The 24928-nt window shown below is 37.2% G+C and overlaps 1 protein-coding gene across 6 annotated transcripts in view; it reads left to right on the forward strand.

Annotated features, from left to right (window-relative positions):
* Window positions 1–24928, forward strand: part of NME7 (NME/NM23 family member 7) — a 273064-nt gene that overhangs the window by 22067 nt on the left and 226069 nt on the right. For 5 of the 6 annotated variants that reach the window (XM_064594364.1, XM_045877515.3, XM_045877517.3 and 2 more), the window contains one exon: window positions 24357–24464. In XM_064594364.1, coding sequence (XP_064450434.1) covers window positions 24462–24464 — 3 coding nt within the window. In that variant the 5' untranslated portion in view covers window positions 24357–24461. Of the gene's footprint in view, window positions 1–9091; window positions 9113–24356; window positions 24465–24928 lie in introns of those variants that run through there. The other variant, XM_054508072.2, reaches the window with a different exon arrangement.

Below are 24928 nucleotides of genomic sequence, written 5' to 3' on the forward strand. Positions count from 1 at the left end.
GGCCAATGTCAAAGAACTTATTGCTTGTGTTCTCTTCTAGGATTTTTATGGATTCAGGTCTCACATTTAGGTCTTTAATTAATTTTGAAGCTATTTTTTGTGTATGGTGTAAGAAAGTGGTCCAGTTTCCTTCTTTTGCATGTTAAACAGCTGTCCAGTTTTCCCAGCACCATTTGTTGAAGAACCTGTCTTTTTACCGTTAGATATTCTTTCCTCCTTTGTCGAAGATTAATTGAGCATAGAACCGTAGGTTCATTTCTGGATTTTCTGTTCTATTTATTTTTATGTATTTGTTTGGTTAGATCTGTTTCTCTTTTTGGAGTGTTGTGGTTCAGTTAATTGATGAAAAGTGGTCCTTGATGGATCTCTTGTCCCAGAGTTAGTTAATATTTTATCAAGTGTATTTATTAAGGTGTTAATCAAAGAAGCCATACTTACTCAAAAGAGTGAGGAAAGATGTCCTCTTTCAAAATCTTTCTGGAAATACAAATAAACATATAGTAGTGTGTTGGGGTTTTTTTGAATCTTGGAGCGGATTTTTGCCATTTTATCAAGATCTAGTGCTGAACATGTTTATTTACTCCTTTAGATCTTTATTTTGGTAGTATTTATTTGATTATTTTTAAGGTCCCAGAATTAGGAAAGTCACTCTGGAATTTCAAAAGAAATAAATAATGTAGTTTCTATTTTTCAGAAGCTCATAATTTGATTAGAGAGAGAATTTGTATTACGCAGGACTGCCAGATGACAACCCCATGTTCTACTGTGGGAACATTAAACTAGCCAATCAAGAAACAAGGATCTTTGTTAAGCTCTGCTACTTAACAGGTCACAAAACTCCTGCCAAGTCACTTAACTTGTTTGAGCCTCTGCTTCCTTACAGTCAATATTCCTTTGATCTTTGAAATTGAGTGAAAATCAGATTCCAAGCACAGGATTATCAGTTGTCTGGGGTTGGTCTTAGAAGACTTTACAGTGATTCTGTTTCCTTTAAGAGAAGGCTTTTGAAAGAGAAGGTTTTCCCCAGGTAGACAGCTTGTGGCATTGTGTTTTTCCATGACAGTTTGGCCCTAAATTTACAGTAGTTATCTCTAGAAGTCCAAGAGGGAAGATTTCCAAGAATCTACAGGCCAAGCTAAGAGAGTTTTAAGAAGCTTTTTCTTTCCTGAAACTGGATGTGAGCCTTTTAAAATGGTTCCATCTTGTTTGATCAGTTTCCTGATTTACATTCACACGGTAGAAATGGTTCTTTCCTGACATTTTTCATGCTTGAACAAAATTAGGCAGGAATTAAGTTGAAAGTGCATTCCTAAGCATAATAGTTGGGGAAACACATGAGTTTGTGCTCTGTTTACTGCAGCATTGACTTTTTTCTGTAAAGACAAATAATGTATTCGACTTCTGAGATACTGTCTCCAAATGACTTTTTTTTTTTTTTTAAAGAAAATAAAATCTTAGAAACATTTCAAATTCTCATGTCAAACATCGTATTTTTCACCAAGGGAGAAGACATTTGGCCTTAAACTGAATTTTTTTTAAAGGTAAAAATAATTGCAACAGTTTCACTTAGTCCTTAAAAGAATTTAAGTGAAATAGGATAATTAACTAAATTTAATAATTTGCCTACCTTTTCTTCCTAGTGTAATCTGTTTCTTTGACTTTATTAATGAGAAATACTAAGCTGGAGTTAGTAAATTAGATTCTCCACATGAAGACCCTTTTCACTTGAGTTCACCTTCTGTTTGACTTTCAAGGTGGGTTTATGAGGGAACAAGCAATAGCCCTCCGAGAACAATCTGGACAGGCTCAAAACTGGTTCTGGCCATACAAAAGTAAGGTTAATGTTTGACACAGTCCAGTGTAAGAGAATACTTGCTCCTTGAAAGAAGCCCTGGAGGAAGACTATTTGGTAAAAGTTTAGTACAAAACAAGTTAGTGGTTAAAGTCTAGCTCTGTGGTAATGGAAAAATAGAAACCTTTTGGTTGTCTTCATTTCTGTTGTACTTTCACTGTGGCCTTTGGGTAAAGCAATAGGAATCACTATGTTTATTTGCCTACTACATCAGGTAATAAATCTTTAATGATCTACTGTGTTCTCAGAATGTTCAAGGCAAAGTGAAGTTTGCTCAATGGAAACTAATTTTTCACTAACCCTGCTAGAAGCAGCTGGTTTGAGGTGGCAGCTTCTCATACACTATTGATGTCTGTTATAGTACCATTAAGGGTGGATATGGGTACAGGGAGACTTGGATTAAACTTTAGAAGTCTGTTGAACTCTAAACTTTATCATCAGTGTAGTTCATCTAGAATGTCTGGAAGCAGATAATTGGCTTAAAATAAATTGAGATCAGTTACTGACTTTTAAATATGCACATTCTGAAAGTCTGATTTCTACTTCAGCATTTTTCTCCACAATGTATTATGTAAGCCTGTTTCTGTGTGATTTAAGCAAGGGAGCACTTTTGTATGAACAAAAACATTTTGTTGTGTATTGTGAAGTAATTTTCCTGGAATATGGCATTTTAGAGTATAGTGTACATTTTCAATGCATTGTTGGAATTACAAGTCTGATAAGTGTGGCCTGATTGTTATCATCGTGTTGCTTTTTTTAAGACCTGATTTGTTTTAATGGCAGTTCAATTGAAAGCTTAGTTGGGGATTCTGGAGACCTAGCAAACAGAGCAGTGTATGTAGGCTGCTTGGTCCTGTTTCCCTCAGAGGCCCTTTTTTACCACTCTGAGGAGAAAGGTTAAGAGCATGGGATCTGGAATCACCGGTTTATAAGCTGTGTAATCTTGGGCATGTTTCTTAACTTACCTGAGCCTTAGTTTCATCATCTGTAGAATGGAGATAATAGTACCATCGCTCTCATAATGTTGTTTGGGTAAAACACACAAGTGCTTGGAACTAGGTACTTAGCACATAGCAAGTGCCCAGTAGAAGTGCTAGCTCTTGACTCTCACTATTACTGTTCTTGTCATATTGACTTGTAATGATCTATTTAGATATTTAGGCTTTATGTTACTAATTTCCTTAAAGCCAGGAACTGTTGCTTAGAATTTACAGAGTGAACCTCAGAACTTGGCAGAAAATAAGCAGTTGATACATATTTTTGGAATGAATAAGTGAGTGCAGGAGGGGATCATCTGTGGTCGGGTTTTTCCCCATTTTTTTTTTATTCTGGTATATAATACGCATAACCTTAATTTCCCATCTTTGCTATTTTTAAGGGTATAAGTCAGTGGTATTTTTTTATTTTTATTTATTTTTATTTATTTTAAAGATTTTATTTATTTGAGAGAGAGAGAATGAGAGAGAGAGCACATGAGAGGGGGGAGGGGCAGAGGGAGAAGCAGACTCCCTGCCGAGCAGGGAGCCCTATGCGGGATTCGATCCAGGAATTCCAGGATCATGACCTGAGCCGAAGGCAGTCGCTTAACCAACTGAGCCACCCAGGCGCCCTATTTTTATTTTTTTAATTAATTTTATTTTATTATGCTAGTCACCATACATCATTAGTTTTTGATGTAGTGTTCCATGATTCATTGTTTGCCTGTAACACCCAGTGCTCCATGCAATACGTGCCCTCCTTAATAGCCATCACCTGGCTAACCCATCCCTCCACCCCCCTCCCCTCTAAAACCCTCAGATTGTTTCTCAGAATCCATAGTCTCTCATGGTTCATCTCCCCCTCCGATTTACCCCCCTTCATTTTTCCTTTCCTAATATCTTTTTTTTTTTTTAAACATATAATGTATTATTTGTTTCAGGGGTACAGGTCTGTGATTCATCAGTCTTACACAATTCACAGCACTCACCATAGCACATACCCTCCCCAATGTCCATCACCCAGCCCCTATCTCTCCCACCCCCGACCACTCCAGCAACCCTCAGTTTGTTTCCTGAGATTAAGAGTCTCTTATGGTTTGTCTCCCTCTCTGGTTTCATCTTGTTTCATCTTTTTCCTCCCTTCCCCTATGATCCTCTGTCTTGTTTCTCAAATTCCTCATATCAGTGAGATCAAATGATACTTGTCTTTCTCAGATTGTAAGCCAGTGGTATTAAATACATTCATAATGTTGTACAACCGTCACCACCATCCATCTCCAGAACCTTTCATCTTGTAACACTGAAACTCTGTAACCAACAGAGAGTAACTCAGGTTTCCCTCTCTCCCAGCCCCTGGCAACCCCCTTCTACTTTCTGTTTCTATGATGCTGGGTACCTCATATAAATGTAATCATATAGTATTTCTCCTTTTGTGACTGGATTATTTTACTTATGTTCTCAAGGCTCATCCATGTTGTGGCATGTGTCAGAATTTCCTTCCTTTTTAAGGCTGAATAATATTCCATTGTATGTATGGACTATATTTTTTTACCCTTTCGTTCATTAAGCAACACTTGGGTTGCTTCCTACATTTTAGCTATTGTGAATAATGCTGCTATGAACATGGATATATAAATATCTTTTTAAGATCCTGCTTTTAATTCTTTTGGTCTGTTTTTGAAGAAAAAAGGTAACACTGTTTAGCAGTGAATTTTTGTAGGAAACAAAGGTGGAGAGGAGGTATTAATACTTAACCTCCAAGCTATCTTGATTTCACATTGTTAGAAAAAACAATATCCCTCCCTCCCTCATAAGTGGGTGCTTAATTATAATTTATATACTAATATGTTGCATATATTGTAAACAATACACAATAATAAAAACTTTCATAGTTCAGATAAAAAATAGAAATGGAAATGTTGATGTTTTCTTTCCATCTGCCAATGGGATCTTAGAGACTGATACAGAAATATAGAGACTATTGGTATAGAGAAAGGTATTCTTGTCAGACTTGAACTTAAGTCCTGGTTTTGGCACTTAATGTGGTTACTTAACCACTCTGCACCCCAGTTACAACCTCGTATAAGGATTAAATACAATAATATATGTGAATAACTTATTATAGTGCTTGGTATGTAATAAGGGCCCAGTAAATGTTAACTGCTATAATAATAATATTGATCATAAATTGGAGTTATGTTATTGTTATGATAATGATGATGATGATGTTTTTTGGAAGATATTTTTCCTTTGGGAGTTTTTCATAAAATTGCTAGCTTTTATCTATCCTAATTTTTTTTTTTTTGATTCTTAAATAATCAATTCGGTTTTCTTGCTCAAATTCTAGTCCCACAACCCCAAATGATTACTATAATAATTAGAAGTTCTGCCTTCACTTCTAAATCTACAGGCCTAAATGTAATCTCATCATTTTTACCCTTGAAAAGATTCTGATCTCCCATTCACTTTGGCTTGAAACTTAGAAAATATCTTTGATTGATCTCTATTCCCATATCTTTTCCTTTCCTTCACTGACTTAATTACTCCTTACTTAGAAATGTCTTATATCCATCATTTCCTCTTCATTCTTACTGTTACCCTTTTTAGGCCTGAATTAAAACATTTGGGTGGTCTCCTAATTGGTCTCCCTGATTTAGACTCTTTCTGCTCTTATCTAATCATCCATCCAACCATTATATTGGAAAACATTTATTGAACACCTGCTTTTACCAGATAATTGTTTAGGTCCCGGCAATACAGTCCCTCCCTTAAGAGCCCGTATTCCTGTTAAGATGAATATTATTTAAACATTAGCTTCATGATCATATTTCTCTGCTCAGTTTGCTCACGGGCATGGTGATTCACTATTTTCATTTTGACTTTAGAATTTGAACATACTGCTTATGTTTATGTGTCCTCTTTCTGTGTCCTCTTGGACGCTCCATCCTCCTGGGTTTCCAAGAACACTCATCCGTATTCCCAGGTGTGCACTCTTGTGGCTGTCGTCATGATATTTGTATGGACTACTCTTCAAATGCCTATAGTTTTGAAGTATAAAAATTGAATTATTTTTTATTATATTTTTTCTGTAGTTTCATGTGTACTGGTATTTATTTGTCAATTAGAATGATTGCAAAGCACTCAACGATCTGGATCATGATTTTGTATATGCCCGTTTCCCTTACCCAGGACCTAGGGCGTAGTCGAGAAGGGTGCTTATTCTATCCCTCTGTCAATTCAGTCTGTATAGAGCCTTCTGAAGATCATCCCATTGAAAGGAACCCATACCATCAGCATATTTTATATGCCTTTTGATAGAAAAATCTGATGTTCAACTTTCAGGAACAATCAGACAAGAAGAGTCAGGTGTAGTGCCTGGTGCCATATCTCTTTCCCCTCCCCACAGGGGTGTTTGTAGGAGTTGAGGGTGGGTACCTCAGTTGTCATCCAAAAGGCATGGGCCTTGTAGGAGCTTAGAAAGTACTATTTTGTTTGTTTATTGATTAATTAAGCTTGTGCTAATCATTGATTAATTAAACTGAATGCAAAAACTGTATGTGACTTGGCTGATACATGTTAAAAAAACTTGTACATGTTAGATGACAAGCAATGAATAATCACCTAAATTAATAGATATGCAAGGTAAAGTTTTTAAGAGGTAGAAGCAAAGTAGTAAGATATAAAAATACATATACAATGGAATCTTTTGTAATCTTGCAATAAATAACATAAAATAGCCATGTAAATACCTGGCTCAAGTATGCTGTAGTAGGTACTGAAACAGTTTTCAAAAGGAATTGATTATTCTGTGAGTCTAATATTGAAACATTGATTAGGTATTGGCTGAGTGCCAACTTGTAGAAGGCACTGGGGTAGGCGCTTTGAGGGATATAAGGATGAATGATGCCCTCATTTTTGTCCTCAGGAAGTTACATTATAGTAGAAAAATAAGATGTGTATGTAAACAACTATACATATACTTCCTAAGGCTCAGATAAAGTGCAAAGGGATTTCAAAATGCTGAAAAATATCTTTCACCTGGGAGGCTCGTGGAGAATGTTATTGAGCAGGTGGAATTTGAATTGTGTCTTTGACAAGAAAATGTGAGAAGATTTTGAAGGAACTGAGAGAGGGTGTTCAAAGTTTTATGAGAAGTATCATAAATAACAAGATATATGGCACATATCATTGATTCAGGTCTGTAGTGTATTTAAGTGTTTATGTAAGCAATATTCAGAATTGAAGTGTGATCCTGTTTTGGTTTGTCCCTGGAAAAACTAAATAGGCCAGTTATTTACATACTATCATTATAGAATATATCTGTACTCATCTTTACTCATCTTCCAAAAGGAGCCAGCCAGTTTATCTTAAGATGTGATGGTGGGTAAGAACTGGTTCCCTGAGTCCCACACCCCTCCCCCCACCTCTGTAAATAACAGTTTGTGCTTGGCTGTTGACCCACACTTGCTATGTACCTCAAAAGAAAAAGGAAGTTACAGCTCTGTAGTTCAATGACAAGGAGTGTAGCTAGTTAGAAGACCCACCATTTTCCTGAGTGGATGGGCTTTTATTTTGGCAAACCTGTGTGTGATAGATTTTCTTCTCTCTCTCTTTTTTTTTTTATAGCTTTTGCTCAATAAACAGGATTCAGTTGAAGACATTTTAATTTATGTCAGTGTTACATACTTTACAATTTGGAAGAGTAGAGAAGAGGATGAAGGTAGAAGGACTACAATAAGCTGAAATGTGCAAACGGTTTTACACTGCTAAGATCTTAAACATTTCCATGTATTAATTGGTAAACCAAAGTACCATGGAGGTTGTTCACTGCTGTCCAGTCATGAGTAGAACTAATATTTTACAACTTTGGCCAAAATTTCCTAGTTCTTCATCATCCACTAAATGATTTTTTAAAATAGTAATGAGAATCCTTTGTTAAACTTGTATTGATTTGTAAAGATGGCCGACTTGTGAGATGCTGTAGGAAAGGAGGGAAGCCGCCAAGGTTCGCTTCCCATCTTGGGCAAGTAAGAAAATGTAAGGAGAAATACACTAACAAAGCTTGCAGCAAGTCTGATTGTTTTTTTAATTCACCTAGTATGTCACTGCTTGATGGAAGAGAGAAAAACGATGTGGCATTGAGTTATGATCTCATAGATTCAAATAATATATAGAGATAAATATTAAAGACTTTGAACACATTTGAAACTTGATGTTTAGCTATGGAACTGGTTCTATAGAAGTGATTGTTCTCGCTAGCTAGAATAGAGCTGCTTAATTCCGGCAAAGTGACGCATGGCCCTTTCACTGGACTCTGTTTTAGATCAGTGATTCAGAATCAGTGCCTCCCTCTTGCTTCATCTTTCTGTGATGATTTTAAGGGGTGTGACTCCTTGTTCCACACAGTCCTGGCCCAGTGGCAGCACCAGTGCTGTCTCCTTACAACCTCACTGAGCTGTAGACTTGCACTTTCCCTGCCCTTGAAGCTGCTACTCTCCTCAGTGCAAGGATGGGTCAGTAGCCAGGGTGAATTAAAATATCCCTCAAAAATGATTTCCTCCAGTTCTTTGAATATATAGTTGTTCCCCTTTATAGTCAGTTCTTAAGTTAGCACATTTATTTTAGTGACTGATATGTTGCTTAGTTCTAATAGGGAAAAACGGTTTTTTTTGAGGGTGCTCAGTCTGAGTGTGGAGGGAGAGGGTGGGGAGTTACATGGTGTCTTTCAGAGGTTTTTGATCTTATTTGTAGGTCATGAAGTCAGTTCAGCATGTTTTAAAAAAAAAAGTAGAATAGAAAATAATCTTAGTCCACAGCACACAGTAAGGATAAATATTGCTGTGTGAAATTTGTCAGTAATATATCTACAGGTATGAATGTATTGGGTCATGATGTGAAGTTATAACTGTGAGTGATAATTCAAAGTTTGGAAGCCACTGTTATAATGGAGTTTTAAACATATGGAAAAGAAACGATATTAAAATAAGAAGTAGCTGTTCCTAAATTATATGTACTTTCTGTGATTAAAAAAAAAACTTTAATAACTAGGAGTCTTTTCTGAATTAGATTCTAAGCTGCTTCAACAGTCTTATTCATTCAACTTTGTAAACATTTCCACTCCTGTCCTCCTATCCTCAATACAGGGTTGACCCTTGAACAACTTGGATTTGAACTGCCCGGATCCACTTATGCACTTTTTGTTTGTTTATAAGAGTTGGCAGGAAAAGCGACAAGGCATTTATTTACAACAGCCTGCCCCAGGCTCCACAGGACTCAATCGAAGGTGACTATTGCAGAGGTCATGCCTGCTGTCCTCTGAGTACCCAGGAAAGCTTGCTCGCTATCAGCAGCCCCTAGGCTACAGGTCACCCCATGTACTGTTGGGGGGCGGTTGGGGTGACGTCCAGTGCTGGGGCCTGGTGGGAGGAGCCTGGACTGAAGAGGAGGAACATGTCCAGAAGGCAAGGAGGGCCCTGTGCATGGAGCCCCATACTCCTGGCTCTCGAATCTCCCCCTAACCCCCACCATGTCTTCTGGTGCCAGGTCCAGGGCTGTGCAGGGGTGGCCTGGGGCCTCGGCCCCTTACTGCTGGGCACAAACTACTCCCTTGGTGGCACCCTGGTCCTGTGGCCTCGCACAGCTGCCAAAAGCCGTGGGCCGGTGGTACGCCTCCAGGCAGATGGGCCAGCGGTACTACACCTCCAGTAATACTGCCCATGGCCCCCAACGCCGCCCCTAATGAGCAGAGGCCACCAGGCTGCCGGATGGCACCACCACTGGGAGCCAGGGCCATCACTGCTGCCCCTGTCCAGCCCAGTCCACCTATGTTAAAAGGTGAAGGATGGTCAGTAATGGATGCTCCAGACTGAGCAGGCCCTTTAATACTGAAAAAACGAAGCAAGCCACTCCATACCATTAGGGATAGCATTTTATTCAGGGTAATTTGCTGCCGGGGGATTGGGCAGTTGGACAGAGGGATAACCCGGGACACTAGGCAGCTGTTTGCTGCCCCTATTCTCTACCCCTATTCAGACCTCAATCCCCAAGTTTTAGGGAGCAAGGGGCATGGTGGTGAGGTCACGGGGTGGTTATCTTAAAGTGGTGCCATCTGTGTGCCAGAGGGGAGAACAAGATGGAAGGCCAAAGACGGAGTCAGTGTTGTTAGCACTCCTACAGCCTTTAAGCAGATTTTTCTCAATAAATATAGGTACATACTGTATTTTCCTTATGATTTTTAAAATAACTTTTTTCTAGCTTAGTCTCTTGTAGGAATACACTACTTCATACATATAACGTATGAAGTATGTGTTGACTGCTTATGTTATTAGGAAGGCTTTCAGCCAACAGTAGGTTACTAGTAGTTAAGTTTCACTGGAATGAAAAATTCTTCCTCTACCCTTAGAGGTCTTCCAGCTGGACTAAGAATTAAATTTACATGAGACAGTAATGAGAAAAAAAAAAGGAAGTTGTATATGTGCATAGAGACCCAATAATGAAATCGAGATCTAAATAAATGACCAAAAGGGGTAGTTTTTATATTCTTTAGACAAAGAGACAATAAATTTGTGAGGAATTGGCAGGATAAGGAAAATGGATGTTTGGGAGCTTTAATTAGTAAGGAATTCTAAGGGGGAATTTGGGCTGAGGTAATAAATTAGAAAAAAAGTAACAAGGTTTGTTTCTATAGCTTTGTCAGTTTTAAAGGTTCTATATCTGGTGATAAGTATGTCTTCTTAGTACAGGGAGGGTATCTTTCATATGGGAGTTTTATTTTATGTTTTGGGGAGGGGGCTCTGAGTGTCCTGACACTCACTGGCTGTTTCCCAAGTGGCTTAAATTCAAAATAATCAGTATGCCATTGTGACACATTTTAGACAGCCTGCCCTTGGCTCCTATAGGAGTCAAAAGTTATGCTCAATTTTTGGATTGAGCATGGTTGGGTGCCCTAACCCCTAAGTTGTTTAAGAGTCAACTATACAATTTGACCCTTTGATGACTATCAGTTAATATTTATATCTTAACAATGTCCCTTTGGAGTTCTATAATTGTAAAACACGCAAGCAGCAGCCATTTAAAATTTCATTGTTTACAACTTGAGAAACTAGAAATACAGTACTGTTTCAGATATATTGGTATATAATGTCCTCTGGTTTTTAAAAATACATTTCTTTGAGAAACTAAAGTTTCTTGGGATGATTTCTTGAGTTATTGTTTTGGGGCAGAAGAATCCAGAGTACTGTTTTTCAAGATGCATTCCTGGAAAGCTGTTAGTTATAAAACACAGAATTCTATAACCAGCAAAAATACCCTTCAGAATAATGGAGGTGAAATAAGACATTTCCAGACAGATGTCTAACATCTGCTAGGTCTTTGAATACGTAATACCACGTCATTACTGTTACCACTGCAGTTTTTTCTCTTTTAGGCATGCTTTTCTATTCTGTGAACTGATTTTTATTCCCTAGAAATCTGATATTGACTCTGTGTAACTCCTTTTCCTGATCTCTTACAACATGTCTTTTTTTGTTTTTTTTTAAAAATTGAGGTATAGTTGACACACAATGTTGCATTAGTTTCAGGTGTACAACATAGTGATTCAAGAAGTCTATACATTATGCTATGCTCACCACACATTTAGCTACCATCTGTCACTATACAGTGCTATTATAATACCATTGGCTATATTCCCTATGCTGTACATTTTATCCTTATTTATTACTTACATATTTCATAACTGGAAGCCTGTATCTCCCACTCCCCTTCCCCATTTTGCCCATCCTCCTTCCCACCCTTTCCCCTTCGGCAACCATCAGTTTGTTCTCAGTATGGGTCAGTTTCTGCTTTTTGCTTGTTTTTCATTTGTCTTTTAGGTTCTACATAAAAGTGAAGTCATGTGGTCTTTCTCTGACTTATTCCACTTAGCATTATACCCTCTAGGTCCATCTGTATTGTCAAGATCTCTCTCTTTTTTTTTTTTTGGTGACTGGGTGATATTCCATTCCATTGTGTATGTGTATGTATATAGCTCATATCTTCTTTATTCATCTACTGATGGACACTATATATATTGATGGACTATATATATCTACATATATATAGGCATATATATATCATATCTTCTTTATCTGTTCATCTATTGATGGACACTTGGCTATTGTAAATAATGCTGCAGTAAACATAAGGGTGCATATATCTTTTCAGGTTAGTGTTTTCATTTTCTTTGGGTAAATACCCATTAGTGGAATTATATGGTAATTCTATTTTTAATTTTTTGAGGAACCTCCACTCTGGTTCCCACAGTGGCTGCACCAATTTACATTCCCACCAACAGTGCAGGAATGGTCCTTTTTCTCCACATCCTCCCCCACACTTGTTATTTTTTGTCTTTTTGATTCTAGCCATTCTAGCAGGCAAAAGGTGGTATCTCATTATGATTTTGATTTACATTTCCCTGAGGGTTAGTGATGTTGAACATCTTTTCATGTGTCTGTTGGCCATCTGTATGGAAAAATGTCTATTCAGGCCCTCTGCCCATTTTTAATTGGATTATTTGGGGGGCTTTTGGTGTTGAGTTGAATAAATTCTTCATGTATTTTGGGTATTAACCTCTTATTGAATAAATCATTTGCAAATATCTTCTCCCATTCAGCAGGTTGCTTTTTCATTTTGTTGATGGTTTCCTTTGCTGTGCAAAAGCTTTTTATTTTGGTGTAGTCCCAATAGTTCATTTTTGCTTTTGTTTCCCTTGCCTGAGGAGACATATCTAGAAAAATGTTGCTAAGGATGATGTCAAAGATATTACTACCTACATTTTCTTCTAGGAGTTTTATGGTTTCATGACTCACTTATAGGTCTTGAATCTATTTGGAGTTTATTTTAGTGTACAGTGTCAGAAAGCGGTCCAGTTTCATTCTTTTGCAAGTAGCTGTCCAGGTTTCCCAGCACCATTTATTGAAGAGACTGTCTTTCCCCTATTACATGTTCTTTCCTCATTTGTCATAGATTAATTGACCATATAATCATGGCTTTATTTCTGGGCTCTCATTCTGTTCCATTGATCTATGTGTCTGTTTTTGTGCCAGTACCATACTGTTCTGATTACTATAGCTTTGTAGTATAGCTTGAAATCTGGGATTGTGATACCTCTAGCTCTGTTCTTTCTCAAGATTACTTTGGCTCTTATAATACGTGTTAAGTGCTACTGCCAGAAACACATACAAAGTGCTTCAGTAACCTGTCAGAGCCCTCTACAACTCTAGAATGAGTCCTATTCTTTCTAGGATTGAGGCCCAACTAATTTTCCATTGTCAATAATCTCTAATTTCTTTGCACTATCTGTTTTTGTGCTCAGATGAACCTTGTAGACAGACGACCTTTCTCACTGTCTTCCATTTATGTTGCTCTTTTGATTGATCCAGAACTCTTGATGTTTTTCTTGATTCAATGCTTTTGATGTCTGGAAATGAGTACTGATTTTTAGCATCAGACCTTTTTTGAATCCCAACTCTGGCCCTGCCTAGGTGTTTGATCTTTGTAATCCCCGGAGAATTAACCTTAGGCCCTCTGAACCTATTTACCATTGGTGAAAATGGGAGGGGGAACTTCCATGGCAGGTGTGTGGTAAGAATCAACTGAGATGAGGTTCTAAATATGCCTCACATACTGTTAGCTTATCTCACCTTCCCTCCCTACCTGCTTAATTCAGTATTTGGTTCTAACTGTTCTGAGAAGTAAATAAGATTTGTAAAGGTTAGTTAAAATAATAGCATTTTAGAGAAAACTGAACGAGTCATAAGTGTAAGCAATCAAATGTAAACAGTGGATCCTACTGATTCATGCAGGCTAATGATAGTTTGGTATCCTAAAATAAAAAAAAAAAAAAGGCACTGCCTGCCTTCTTTTCTTTATTCTTTCCTTTCTTCCTTCCTTTTCTTTTCTCTGTCTTTTTAAACATTCTATATGTTTAGTACTTAAAGGTGATGATGTTTGTGTCACTATATGCTGAGTTTACACCTTATCTTAACTTTCCTATACTCTCTTGAGGCCGTACCAGAATACATGGTCCCTGGAAGAATAAGGGACTTTTCCCTGTTAAGTGGCTTCATTACATTGGACACATCTAAAATGTAATGAAGATAATTTTATACTATTATCATGTATTATTCAGAAATATTCATCTTCACTTAACTTGCACACAAATGCACATATACACACAAACTCATCCTTCACCCCAAGCGCTTGTGAATTGGGTGGAATACTTTTCCATCCATGGTAATATTTTGTTTCTTCTGAATTTATAATTGATGTGGGATTACAGAAGTATGATTTTCAATTTTTTCTGCCTTTCTTCCAGGCTTAGTACTATCAGGAATAAAAACTTGAAAAGATGCCTTAATTTATTGTTGAGCCATTATCAAGTAGAGATTTTGATAATGTATTTGAAAAAATTTCCTGTTTTACTTTTGATATCAGAAAAGCCCTGGGTAGGGGCGCCTGGGTGGCTTAGTCAATAAATGTTTGCCTTCGGCTCAGGTCATGATCCCAGGGTCCTGGGATTGAGCCTGGTATCGGGCTCCTTGCTCCACGGGAAGCCTGCTTCTGTTCCCTCTGCTTGTGTTCCCTCTCTCGTTGTGTCTCTCTCTGTCAAATAAATAAATAAAATCTTAAAAAAAAAAAAAAAAAGAAAAGAAAAGCCTTGGGTATACACTTTCTCGTCTATAATATTTCTATCCCTAAATAAAATATGGAACATTTCTGCTTGGGAAATGTTTTGTAGAATGGGAGGGAGGCTCTTGAGATTTTATTCCTTTTTCATAAACATAGCTCATAAATGAAGCTCCTGATTCCTTTTTGGTCCTAGAAACCTAGTCACATAATTAATTTTGCATCTTTAGGTTAGTTAAATGGTAAAATATGATACCTGCTCTTTTGAACATATTGGTTGCTAGTAAGTATAATATCTAATATGACTTTAAATATTAACTATAAAATGTGAATACTTTGTTGTTATTTTCCATAATATGGCTTCTCTGTTAAGCTAAAGTACAGGGTTTAATTTTTTCACATCTACAATTGGCAACAGTAATTTCATGTTGATTAGTGTAATTTATGATTTTTTCAATGGTGCCCTTTGAGAAGTTCGAATTATAATACTAATGATTAATGGGTAACAGATGATGTTATAAAATGTAAAAAGAAAATTGTTGCTCAGTTTTTTATTGGTGAAAACTTTGAGCTCTCTAAAAGGCAAGATTTTATACTCCTACTCCGATTTATTAACATGTCCTTTATAAAAAATTGCTTGTTATTGGAGAAATAACTATATGCATCCAGTAGCTTTTCTTTTCATAATGTATAATTTCAGTCACATTTCTGTTTCTCTGTCCTTCGCAAATTCTGTTTTCCTTCACATTGATTTTCCTGCAAGGGTCTTTAAAAAAAAAACTATTTACTAGGATTAGCTGCAGCTGAGGCTGTGGCCTCCCAAGTCCAGAGAGGCTCTTCCTGTGTGTCAGTGTAGGAGATGGGTGTGTGCAGGGCAGCTCTGAAGTCACACATGGCCCTCCTAGCCCCTGTCACTGCTGTGAAGATTTAGGCAACAGAAATCCTAAGTGCTTTATGCACACTAAGGCTTTTAATCCCCGCCTCTTCCTTATGAGGAGAATTTATTACTCTTCCCATTTTACAGGTACAGAAACCAGGGCTCAGAGAGGTCGAGTATCTTATCCAAGGTCACAAAGCCCAGGTCTGTCGGACTCTAAAGCCCATGCTCTTACCCATTCTGAAGTAGTCCCTGACTGACCCCAGAGAAAACCATCTGTGGTTTCCTGGGCCTTCCCTTCAAGCAGCGCAGTTCAGGGCCATGCCAGTTGCTGCCAGTGCAGGTGGCGACCCCAGCAGCTCAGGAGCAGACTCAGTTGGGCATAGGCATTGTCCTCCGCAGGCCTGCTTGTGCCAGGTGCAACCAGGGTGTGGTGCTTGATGGTTGTAGGGTCATCAGGAGGGCAGTGGCTCCTTCTGACCAGTACTGTTGAAGTGTATGAGGCCAAGGCACAGTTCTACTTAGTGGCATAAGCTTAATAAACTTACTCTTGAACTAAGGGATGGTTTTATTTAAGCACATGTGCCTGGAAAACATTGTTAGTTTCTCATGTTCCATGTATGGCTTGGCCTTCCCTTAAGCAGTGACCAAGAGAGGTGTGCTGTGATTTGATTTTCCAAAGGCTTGGTTGCCCTTCAAGTAGCATTTCACCTGGAATTTCAACACTAGAGTGAAATTTCCTTAAAATCGCCTATTTTATCTTACAAATTGTGTGAAATTATATATGAATTTTACATTCTATTCAGTAATATATATACACATTTGTTATAATGCAAAAAATGTTTACTTACCATTGAGTAAGACTGATAGTCTAGGAAGACTCTATCAGTACCTAAAAATGATTGAATAACACTTTGTCTACCTATTTATACCTCAAAATGAATGGACACAGAACTTACATGCTTCACAAAAATTAACTCAAAATGGATCATAGACCTAAATGTAAAATGCAAAACCATAAAACCCCACTATAAGCACAGAGCAAGCACAGTGGTTAGTAACTTCATCTAGGGTTGGGTCTTGTATGAAGAGAATTGTTAAGAGAATGATCGAAGTGACATATCAAGGAATCTAAGATGGGTAAAGAAGGAAGTGAGGGAAAGAGGCCAGTAGATTGGGAATGTGTGAAAGGACCATTCAGCTGGAAAGAGGGAGAAGCTGGACAAACTAACTGCCAGGACAGGAGGATGTGGGCAGGGGACAGAATGCTTGAAGCACTGGATTTGGTGGTGGAACACTTTCAGGTGATAACAAGGGCTCACATGTGGCTCACTCATCTGTATTAATTCTGTCCTTTCTTCCAGCATTATCTGCAAGTTCAGTCATTATCATGTTTATAACCAGTATACGTATGGTTTTTAAATTTTACCCCTTTTACAAAAGATCATTATTATTTGTTTGTTGTCGCCTATTAAAAAAAAAAAGGAATTGAAAGAAGGAAAAATGTTTTCAAAATGAATGGAAGAAACTTACCTACTTAATTAGCATGTGCATGGTATAATCTGACTATTTTTAAAAAATGACTGCACTGGGGAATGACTCATACCGGAATGCATTTGAATAGATGCAATTTTCATATGCTACATTTTAAAATGACATTTTCCTTTTTTAGGTGTAACAAAATAAGTTTGGAAAAACAATCTGAGGTTTTTCTACATTTGAAAAAGCATACCATCAAAGGGAAATTAAAAATAAAAATTGAAAAGCACTGTATAGCATATTCTGATGAATAGTCAGGTAAACAGTGAGGATTTTAAACAGAATGGATTTTAAGTAAATAATTAAGTGACTTATCTTAACTGAGTCAACTGTGACGTAGTAGAAGAACAATAAATTCAGAGGCAGGAGTTCTAAGTTCCTAGAAATTGCTCCATTGGCTGCTAGATTATAAGGACCATGAAGACAAGGGTGATGTTTGTTTCTAATCACTGTCGTCCTATCTTGACGTATCTGAGTACCTGGCATAGTACATAGACCATGGGCAAGTGCTCAATTTGTTGAAGAAATGAATTGATGGTTGGGAATCAGATAATGTACAAAGTCTGATGGCCTTGCAGATAATGTACAAAGTCTGATGGCCTTGCCTTATGCTTTTCAGTGGGCAAACAGTGAGGCCTGTACTGAAACTTGAGATATTTCCTTCACATTCACGTTATACCCTTTGCTTGCTTGTTTTGTTTTTGTTTCTTTGTCTTCATATTCTGATTTTATAGTATGGTTAATAGAAGAGAACTCCAAAGGTTCTAGATGATATATGATATGAAGAAGGGTCTACTGACAAATAATATCTTTGTTGGGTGTTTAGGTAGTTAAACTTTTACATAGTTAAAGAGAAAAAAAAACAGCTTCAGTTTTTCAGTATAATTTAAAATTAAACTATAAAGAAAACTACAAATTAGAAAATTTAATCCCTCTTGACATTAAACAATAACAAAAAATACAAGCATCAAACAGGGTAAAACAGTTCAGAAAGGTGCAAACTGAAAAGTAGCCTCCCCAATCCGCCTCCCCACCCCCTAACACTCCACACACTCCCCAGCGGCAGCTACTTCTGACATATTCTTGAGTGTCCTTCTGGAAAATTATTCCCTACCTATACAGGATTTTAAATTGAGTATTAAAGATTTGGGTCATCATCATCCAAGTTCCTTGGCAATGAAAATGCTTATTATGTTGTTCAATGCTGACATTTTGCAGTAGGAACAGAACCACTTTTTGGTCGGATTAATACTCTGAGTACAGTTTCCCCCCTGTGCATCAAATTTAGCGGCTGTTTACATAATCATCAGCATGTTGTTTCTTACTATTTGCCATCTTGCAAACCACTGTGCTTCCTGCTACTTAACCTCTATATGGCTATTCACTCCTTCTACCCCTTCCCCGCCCCCAGTGCAGCATATGAAAGCTTCTCTTCCATGTTATTGGCTTTCTTCTTTGCTTTTTGGCTATAGTATGTGTAGGGGAGGGAAAAGTTTTCCTTGACCCTCTGAGGGTCCCTGGCTGTGTCTGAAAACTGACAAAGATTAATAGGAGCGAAGCATACCAATTTATTGAAGTTTAATGTGACATGGGAGCCTTCATAAAGAAATGGGGACCTTGAGAAACAGACCTGAGTATTTTTAGCTAGGTTTAATGAAGAGTGGACAGTCATGGAGGAATGTAACAGACTACGGAGTATGAGGTAAGTGTGGTAAACTGGAGGAAACTTAGCAAGGCCTGTTTGTTGGGATTTTTTCCCTGTGTTCCTTTGTCCTGAGAGATAAGGATGCTTCTTTCTTCTGGGAAGGTATCTTTCACACGAGGGTTTTATGACCTGTTTCAGAGAAGAAGAGGCTTGGGAAAAGGTCAAAGTGACCTTCCTGCTTCTGCTGTTTTCTCCAACTCCTTCAGCTTAAAATATTCAATATACATAGGTGCCAGATTTTGGGAGTAGTGTGCCCTGAACCTCATCGTGTAGATAGCTGCTTACAATATTAAAAAAAAAAAAAAAAAAAAAAAAAAAAAAGGACATGTCCAAAAAAAAAGAAAGAGTAGATGGCACATTAGTGATTAGTTAACAAAGTGTGCTTGAGTGTGAGGGATCCTCTTTCTTACTGTGTATAAATTATATTCCAAATGTTCAGAGGAAGGAAAATGATTTGGCTACTTTAAGAAAAAGTCTCTTTGTGCTCTAGTTTGATCTTTGAATGCTCTGCATAAGCCTCCGTCTGATGGAAGTGGAGACCTTCACTGCCCCTGTGACCATGTCGGTGACGTTCTCGTCAGATCTGCGGCCAGGAAATGGATGTGTCCTTTCGTGCTGCTTCAGTGTTAGTTTCTCCCTCTTGAGTCAGCCCTGGAAGTGCGGTCTTATGGAGATAGCTGAGTCACAGCAAGTGTAGCTTCCTGACTTTATGGAAGTCATAGATATTCACTGGGCCTCAGTTTCTGTATCCATAAAATGAAGGGTTCAAACAAAATGATTTTCAGTTTTGACATCATTACCATTTTAATGAATCTCATTGATTTAATGAATCACATTCTTTGCTAGGCTTTGCTCAATTTAGCTGAAAAGTAAAATTTTTTTTTAAATTTCAAAGGTGACTTTGGTTTAGGAGGGGTACTGGTGTGGGTGTGTGTGTATCAGGCAGCGAGGCGAAAGGACAGCCTGAATGGGACATTCAGAGGCACACTGTTGTTGCCAAGTCCAGAGGTACCGTCGCTCTACCTCTAGACATCTTTTGACTCTAGGAAGGAACCAGAAGAAGGAATCTTCTACTGCAAAGATAAATCAGAAAGTTAAGTTTAAATCACATTTGAATACAATTTGTACCTCGCATAGTTGGCCTTTTCTCAGGAAACAGTACTTGCTTGAGAGTTAGTTTCTTCATCTAAATAGAAATTCTGTTACTATTTTAATGTAGTTTTAAACAATCTTGTTGAGATAAATCACAGTTATAGATGAAGGAATGGGTTAATTTTTTAAGAGAGCATAAAGGATTTTTCTTCCTTGTATGTAGGTGCTGTTGTGAAACTCTAGGTTAGAATCCAAGAGGTCCGATCGAAGAGCTTAGGCATTTTTTGAAATCTTGTGGACACAGTTTCTCTTTTTATGAGTGATGCTTATTTATCAGAGATTTAGCTAAGTGCCATGTAGTGTTGCAAATTCTTCCTTCAACATCTAAGTAAGTGGTTGTTCTGAGGGAATTTTTAAAGGTAACACAATTCTTTATTCCTTTCCCATTAAGGTATAACCTTATCTGTTGACTTTTTTTCCCCCTTTACCTTACAAAAGAATTGCTTTTATTATTTTTCTTTAGAGCTCATGACTACATTAGAATAACTAATGCTCACAGTGAAAACTGATTTTAAAGCAGCAACTTATGGGCAACATAGGATATAATTTCTTTAATTTCCTAGATAACATCTGCTTTATAACATTTTTTTGGTATTTTACACACTGGTGGTATCTTAGAAGGACACACTTCACTGACTTGATATTTTAGGATTTTGGAATTGGGATGTAATTGGAAAACAGTATTTGTTAAATATGGTTGATGTCACAGGGAGTACGATGATTCTTTTATTACATTTCATAATAACCCATTTCTCTTCTAGATGGTTGTTATAGGCCACAAAACTTGACCCTGTTTAGAATTATTTAGTTTTACATGAAAGAATAGTTAAATAACTCAGTTCATCATTGGATCAGACCCACTGAATGGATACTTTCTTTAATAGTGACTTTTGCATCATTTTTTCATAGGCAGTGCTATTTAATGGGACAAAGCATCTGAAGGACTGAAGTTTGAGTTCTGACTTATTTCTTGGCTGTGTAACCTTGGACCAGTGTTCAAATTTTTTGAGCTTTACTGTCCTTGTCCATGAAATAGGGATACTACCTACATTGTCTGTTGTGAGAATGAAATGAGATCATGTCAAGAGCCTGTCACTTAGTTGGTACTCTAAAACTTAATGACAACCATTAATCATGACGATAACAATAATTTTTAGAGTTTGAATGTCACTGATTTGTTAAACATTCTGATACATGCTTTCCCATTGTCTGAGGAGAAGGAGAGGGAGAAGATTCGTTCTAACAGAATAGACAGTGACAAACTGAACAGAACATCCCTGATTTGCTTATCTACTATTTTAAGAGATTCTTGTTCACTAATATTCATTGGAATTTGAGAACAGGTTGAGCAACTGATGTAGGAGATATTTTCTTTGCTTCACATAATTTGAAGAACACTGTCTACTTTTTACACCCTTTATATTTTTTTGACATGCATCCAAATTCTACATATTTTATATCTCATAAGACACTATTATTATATTGCATGCATATTATTTATTTAGATTTACCCAGATACCCACTGTTTTTCAACCCTGTCTTTAACTCCTTGTATTATCTGGTATCATTTTCCTTTTTTCTTTGGAACTGCCTTTAGAATTTCTTTATGCAGGTACCCTGGTAATACATTTTCTCTTTTTGCTTATCTAGAAATGTCTTTATTTCACCTTTATCTTTTGGAGGGAATTTTTTTGCTAGTTAGAGAATGCTATGTTAGGGTTATTTTTAGTTCTTGAATTTCCACTTGACTTAAAAAAAATAGATGCTGGCTCTCTGGTGAAATTCTTCATCTTGATATATTTTTTTATACCATGTTTGTTATTTTGAAGCCTTTGCCAGATAATAAGTAGGCTATTCGTGGATCTCTTTTTATTGTCTGTTTTTTCTTTTGGTTTTCTTTCTTGGTATATCTGGTAGTCTATTACTGAAGTTGAGTTTCTGGAGAGTCAGGGAGCTAAAATGGGGGAATGTCACCTCAGTATGGTCAAGGACTAAGGGTTGAGTGAACAGAAAACTTGAAAACTTTGTAAGGGTCAGTTTACCCTTCGGTTTACCCGTGCTCCTAGAGTGTAATGCTCCAGGAATTACAACAAAAAGGTTAGAGCAGATACCAGAGATCTCTTTAGTGGGTTTGGACTCTCATTTTTCTCTCTCCATGCTGTGAGGCTACTGAAATTTCCACAGAACAAGCACAGGTTTGAACTCACTTTTCTATAATGTCCTTCTCTCCAGGATCTTTGTCCCTCAAACCTTGGCTGCTTTGGCAGCCCCAGAGTCCAGTTTTTGTCTTCATATCTCTGTGAAATTGGCAAAAGCTCCATGAGCTCCTCTGCCTCTTGGCAGCTTCTTAAGGTTCTCAGTCTCTTGTCCAGGTTGACTTAAGACTCAACGCATGTACTCAGGTAAAAGCAGCACAAAGAAGATTGGGCTACCTCAGGAAGCTTCCTGCCTTACTAGATCTGGGATCATCAAACCCTGGCTGCCCTAGAGGCTCTCCAGGGTCTCAGACAGACTTTTTTTTCATATCCCAGTTTTCTAATTGTTCTTGCCTTGGTTTGCTGTAAGCTACTTTGTCAGTCAGAAACCGTAGTTCCTCCATTTATTTTCTTTTCTGTATTGTGTATTGTGCAAAATCCTATTACCTGTCTCAGAATTAAGGAGTGTGATTGGTTAGTTTTGTGGTTAGGCTACCTGGATGAATGGAAGTGCCAAGTTTCATTGGTTTTTCATTTACCTCACTATCATACCCTTTTACCTTCAGTTAGATATGTGGTCATTTCTTCCATTTTATAGTTTTATTTATTTCAGCGAAGGCAATATTTCAATGATGTCTTTAAGTGAATGAATATTTTAATATAGACAGTAAAAATTTTAATAAGCTACTAATATTTCCAATTTTATATTAAAAGTGGACTATAATACTCAAATGCATGGTAAAGCCTAAACCTTAAAAAGCTGTATTTGTAAGGACGTGAAAAAAAAATGTGTGAAGAAAGGCCTTCACAAATGTTGTAGTATGTTTCTTAGTTCACCTTTATTTTCTCTTGACTAATAAGCATTATTTAAATGTGTATTTTTGGATGATTGTGGGAAAAATAAAATAGTGTCTTAAAACTATCTACAGTACAGTTTATGAGTATAATCATAAACATAACTAGACATACAACTTCTACCATAAGAATTTATAAGTGAATTATTGACATAAAAGGATCCTATCCATATACCCTAACTAAAGAATCAGGTGTTAAATTTAGAATTGGGAACAAAACTCCTCTAAATTCCTTTCTTCCTTATATGTCCTATATGTCCTCCTTTGCTTATTGTAACGACGGACCTTTGGGGCCAAGATATTTTTAACAACATATATGATTGGAAGTCCTGCTGAATAATCGAGGAAAGAAGATCAATCTTTGACTTCTTTTTTTCATTTTATCCTGTGCAATAGGCATAAAAATGCACCTTACAGAACTCCGGCTAGAAGGGGCTTCAGTAACCAAGGGCCCCAGCTACTGTGCTCTGAAATCCTCTGCTGCTTTTGCACTTAAGACATGTTTCCCTGGGGCACCTGGGTGCCTCAGTCAGTTAAGCGTCTGCCTTCGGCTCAGGTCATGATCCCAGGATCCTGGGATCGAGCCCCATGTCGGGATCCCTGCTCACTGGGGAGTCTGCTTCCTCTCCCTCTGCCTCTCCTCCTTGCTCATACTCTCTCTCTCTCTCAAATAAATAAAATTTAAAAAAGAAAAAAAAAAAGATATGCTTCCCAAGGGCTGCTTCTAGCCGGCGCCTGAGAGGAGCAGGAAGACTAAAGCAGGCTGGTCCCCGGAAATCAAGGAACTCTTGAAGGCTCACTGGCTCTAGTACTGCCTGCTGGTCTTGCTGATTCTTCCTTAGATTATACAGCAATTCAGGATGATGGCTTTCTTCTCTCTCTCACTCTCCTTCCTTCGGGTCTGATTTGTCTTATTGTCTGAACCTCTTCCCATTTTCTCTTATAGGAGTTTCCCTTACAGGAATAGAATTCTTTCAAGTTTAATCCTGTCGTGGTGTCTGCTTCTTGGAGGACCTAGACTAACACATTCTGCAATTTCTATAAAAACATACTATCGTGTGAAATTACTAAGGAGAAAAAAGATGTTTACTATCACTTTAATGATGATGGTATTCTAATACTGCTGGATTCTTAAGTTTAGGAAATATGTAATTGAGAGCTAGCCTCTCAGCTTTTTTCTCATAACAGTTTATATTGTCTGTTTATATCTAAATTTGCTTTCAGAAGGCTGAATTATTACAGTAGACAGATCAGGAGCTCATGTTCTAAAAAATTGTTAATTTACTCAGGATGATTGGATGGTTATAAAGTATTAAGCAGTTTATAAGTCATCTTTGAGCTAACTAAGGATATTTAATCAGAAAGTAGAAAGAAATATTTGAGGATATGTTGATAAGTAATATCTTGTTGAAAGCAGCATAATAAGTAGTAACAGATTTATTTGTTACAAATATTTGGTAAGTGTTGCTTTCAATTTATATGATTTATACAAGAATGCTTATATTTTATATGTTAATGTTAAAATTCTTCTTTCTTTGCAGAATCATGGTGAAAGATTCGTTTTCATTGCAGAGTGGTATGATCCAAATGCTTCACTTTTTCGACGTTATGAACTTTTATTTTACCCAGGGGATGGATCTGTTGAAATGGTAAATGAGCCTTTTTTTTTTTTTTTTTCCTTAAAAGTTAGCAAAGGGAGTGAAGATGGGAATAGGGAGAAGAGTAGGATTGCCTTCTATATAGTTGCTCTTGAAAATACATTATATACATATGTATGTTTTTTTCTTCTTTTTTTAATGGGAATTCTTTTTTTGGTATTATAATTCCAGTACAAGAAGATAACTTTGTGCCTTTATCTTTAATGTCAAATAGTAATTAATATTTTTTGGTTGGAAAACTGAAGTGGGATTATTCATGTTTTAGATTAAGCAATAGTCAATAAGTGAATGTTATAAAGATTATCATGGTCCTAAATATGTCACCATTATTGAAAGCTGTTATCTCTACAACAAGTCAAATTGAAGAAGATCGGGTTAAGAGAGTCCCACTTATTTTTTTTTGTCTCTTTATTGGCAACCATTTTACAGGTAGATCTCTTTGGTATTGGCATTCT

Source organism: Mirounga angustirostris, unplaced genomic scaffold (assembly GCF_029215605.1).
Source record: "Mirounga angustirostris isolate CCGP_5_RB_7025 unplaced genomic scaffold, mMirAng1.0.hap1 SCAF_6, whole genome shotgun sequence".
NCBI classification, from domain to species: Eukaryota; Metazoa; Chordata; class Mammalia; order Carnivora; family Phocidae; genus Mirounga; species Mirounga angustirostris.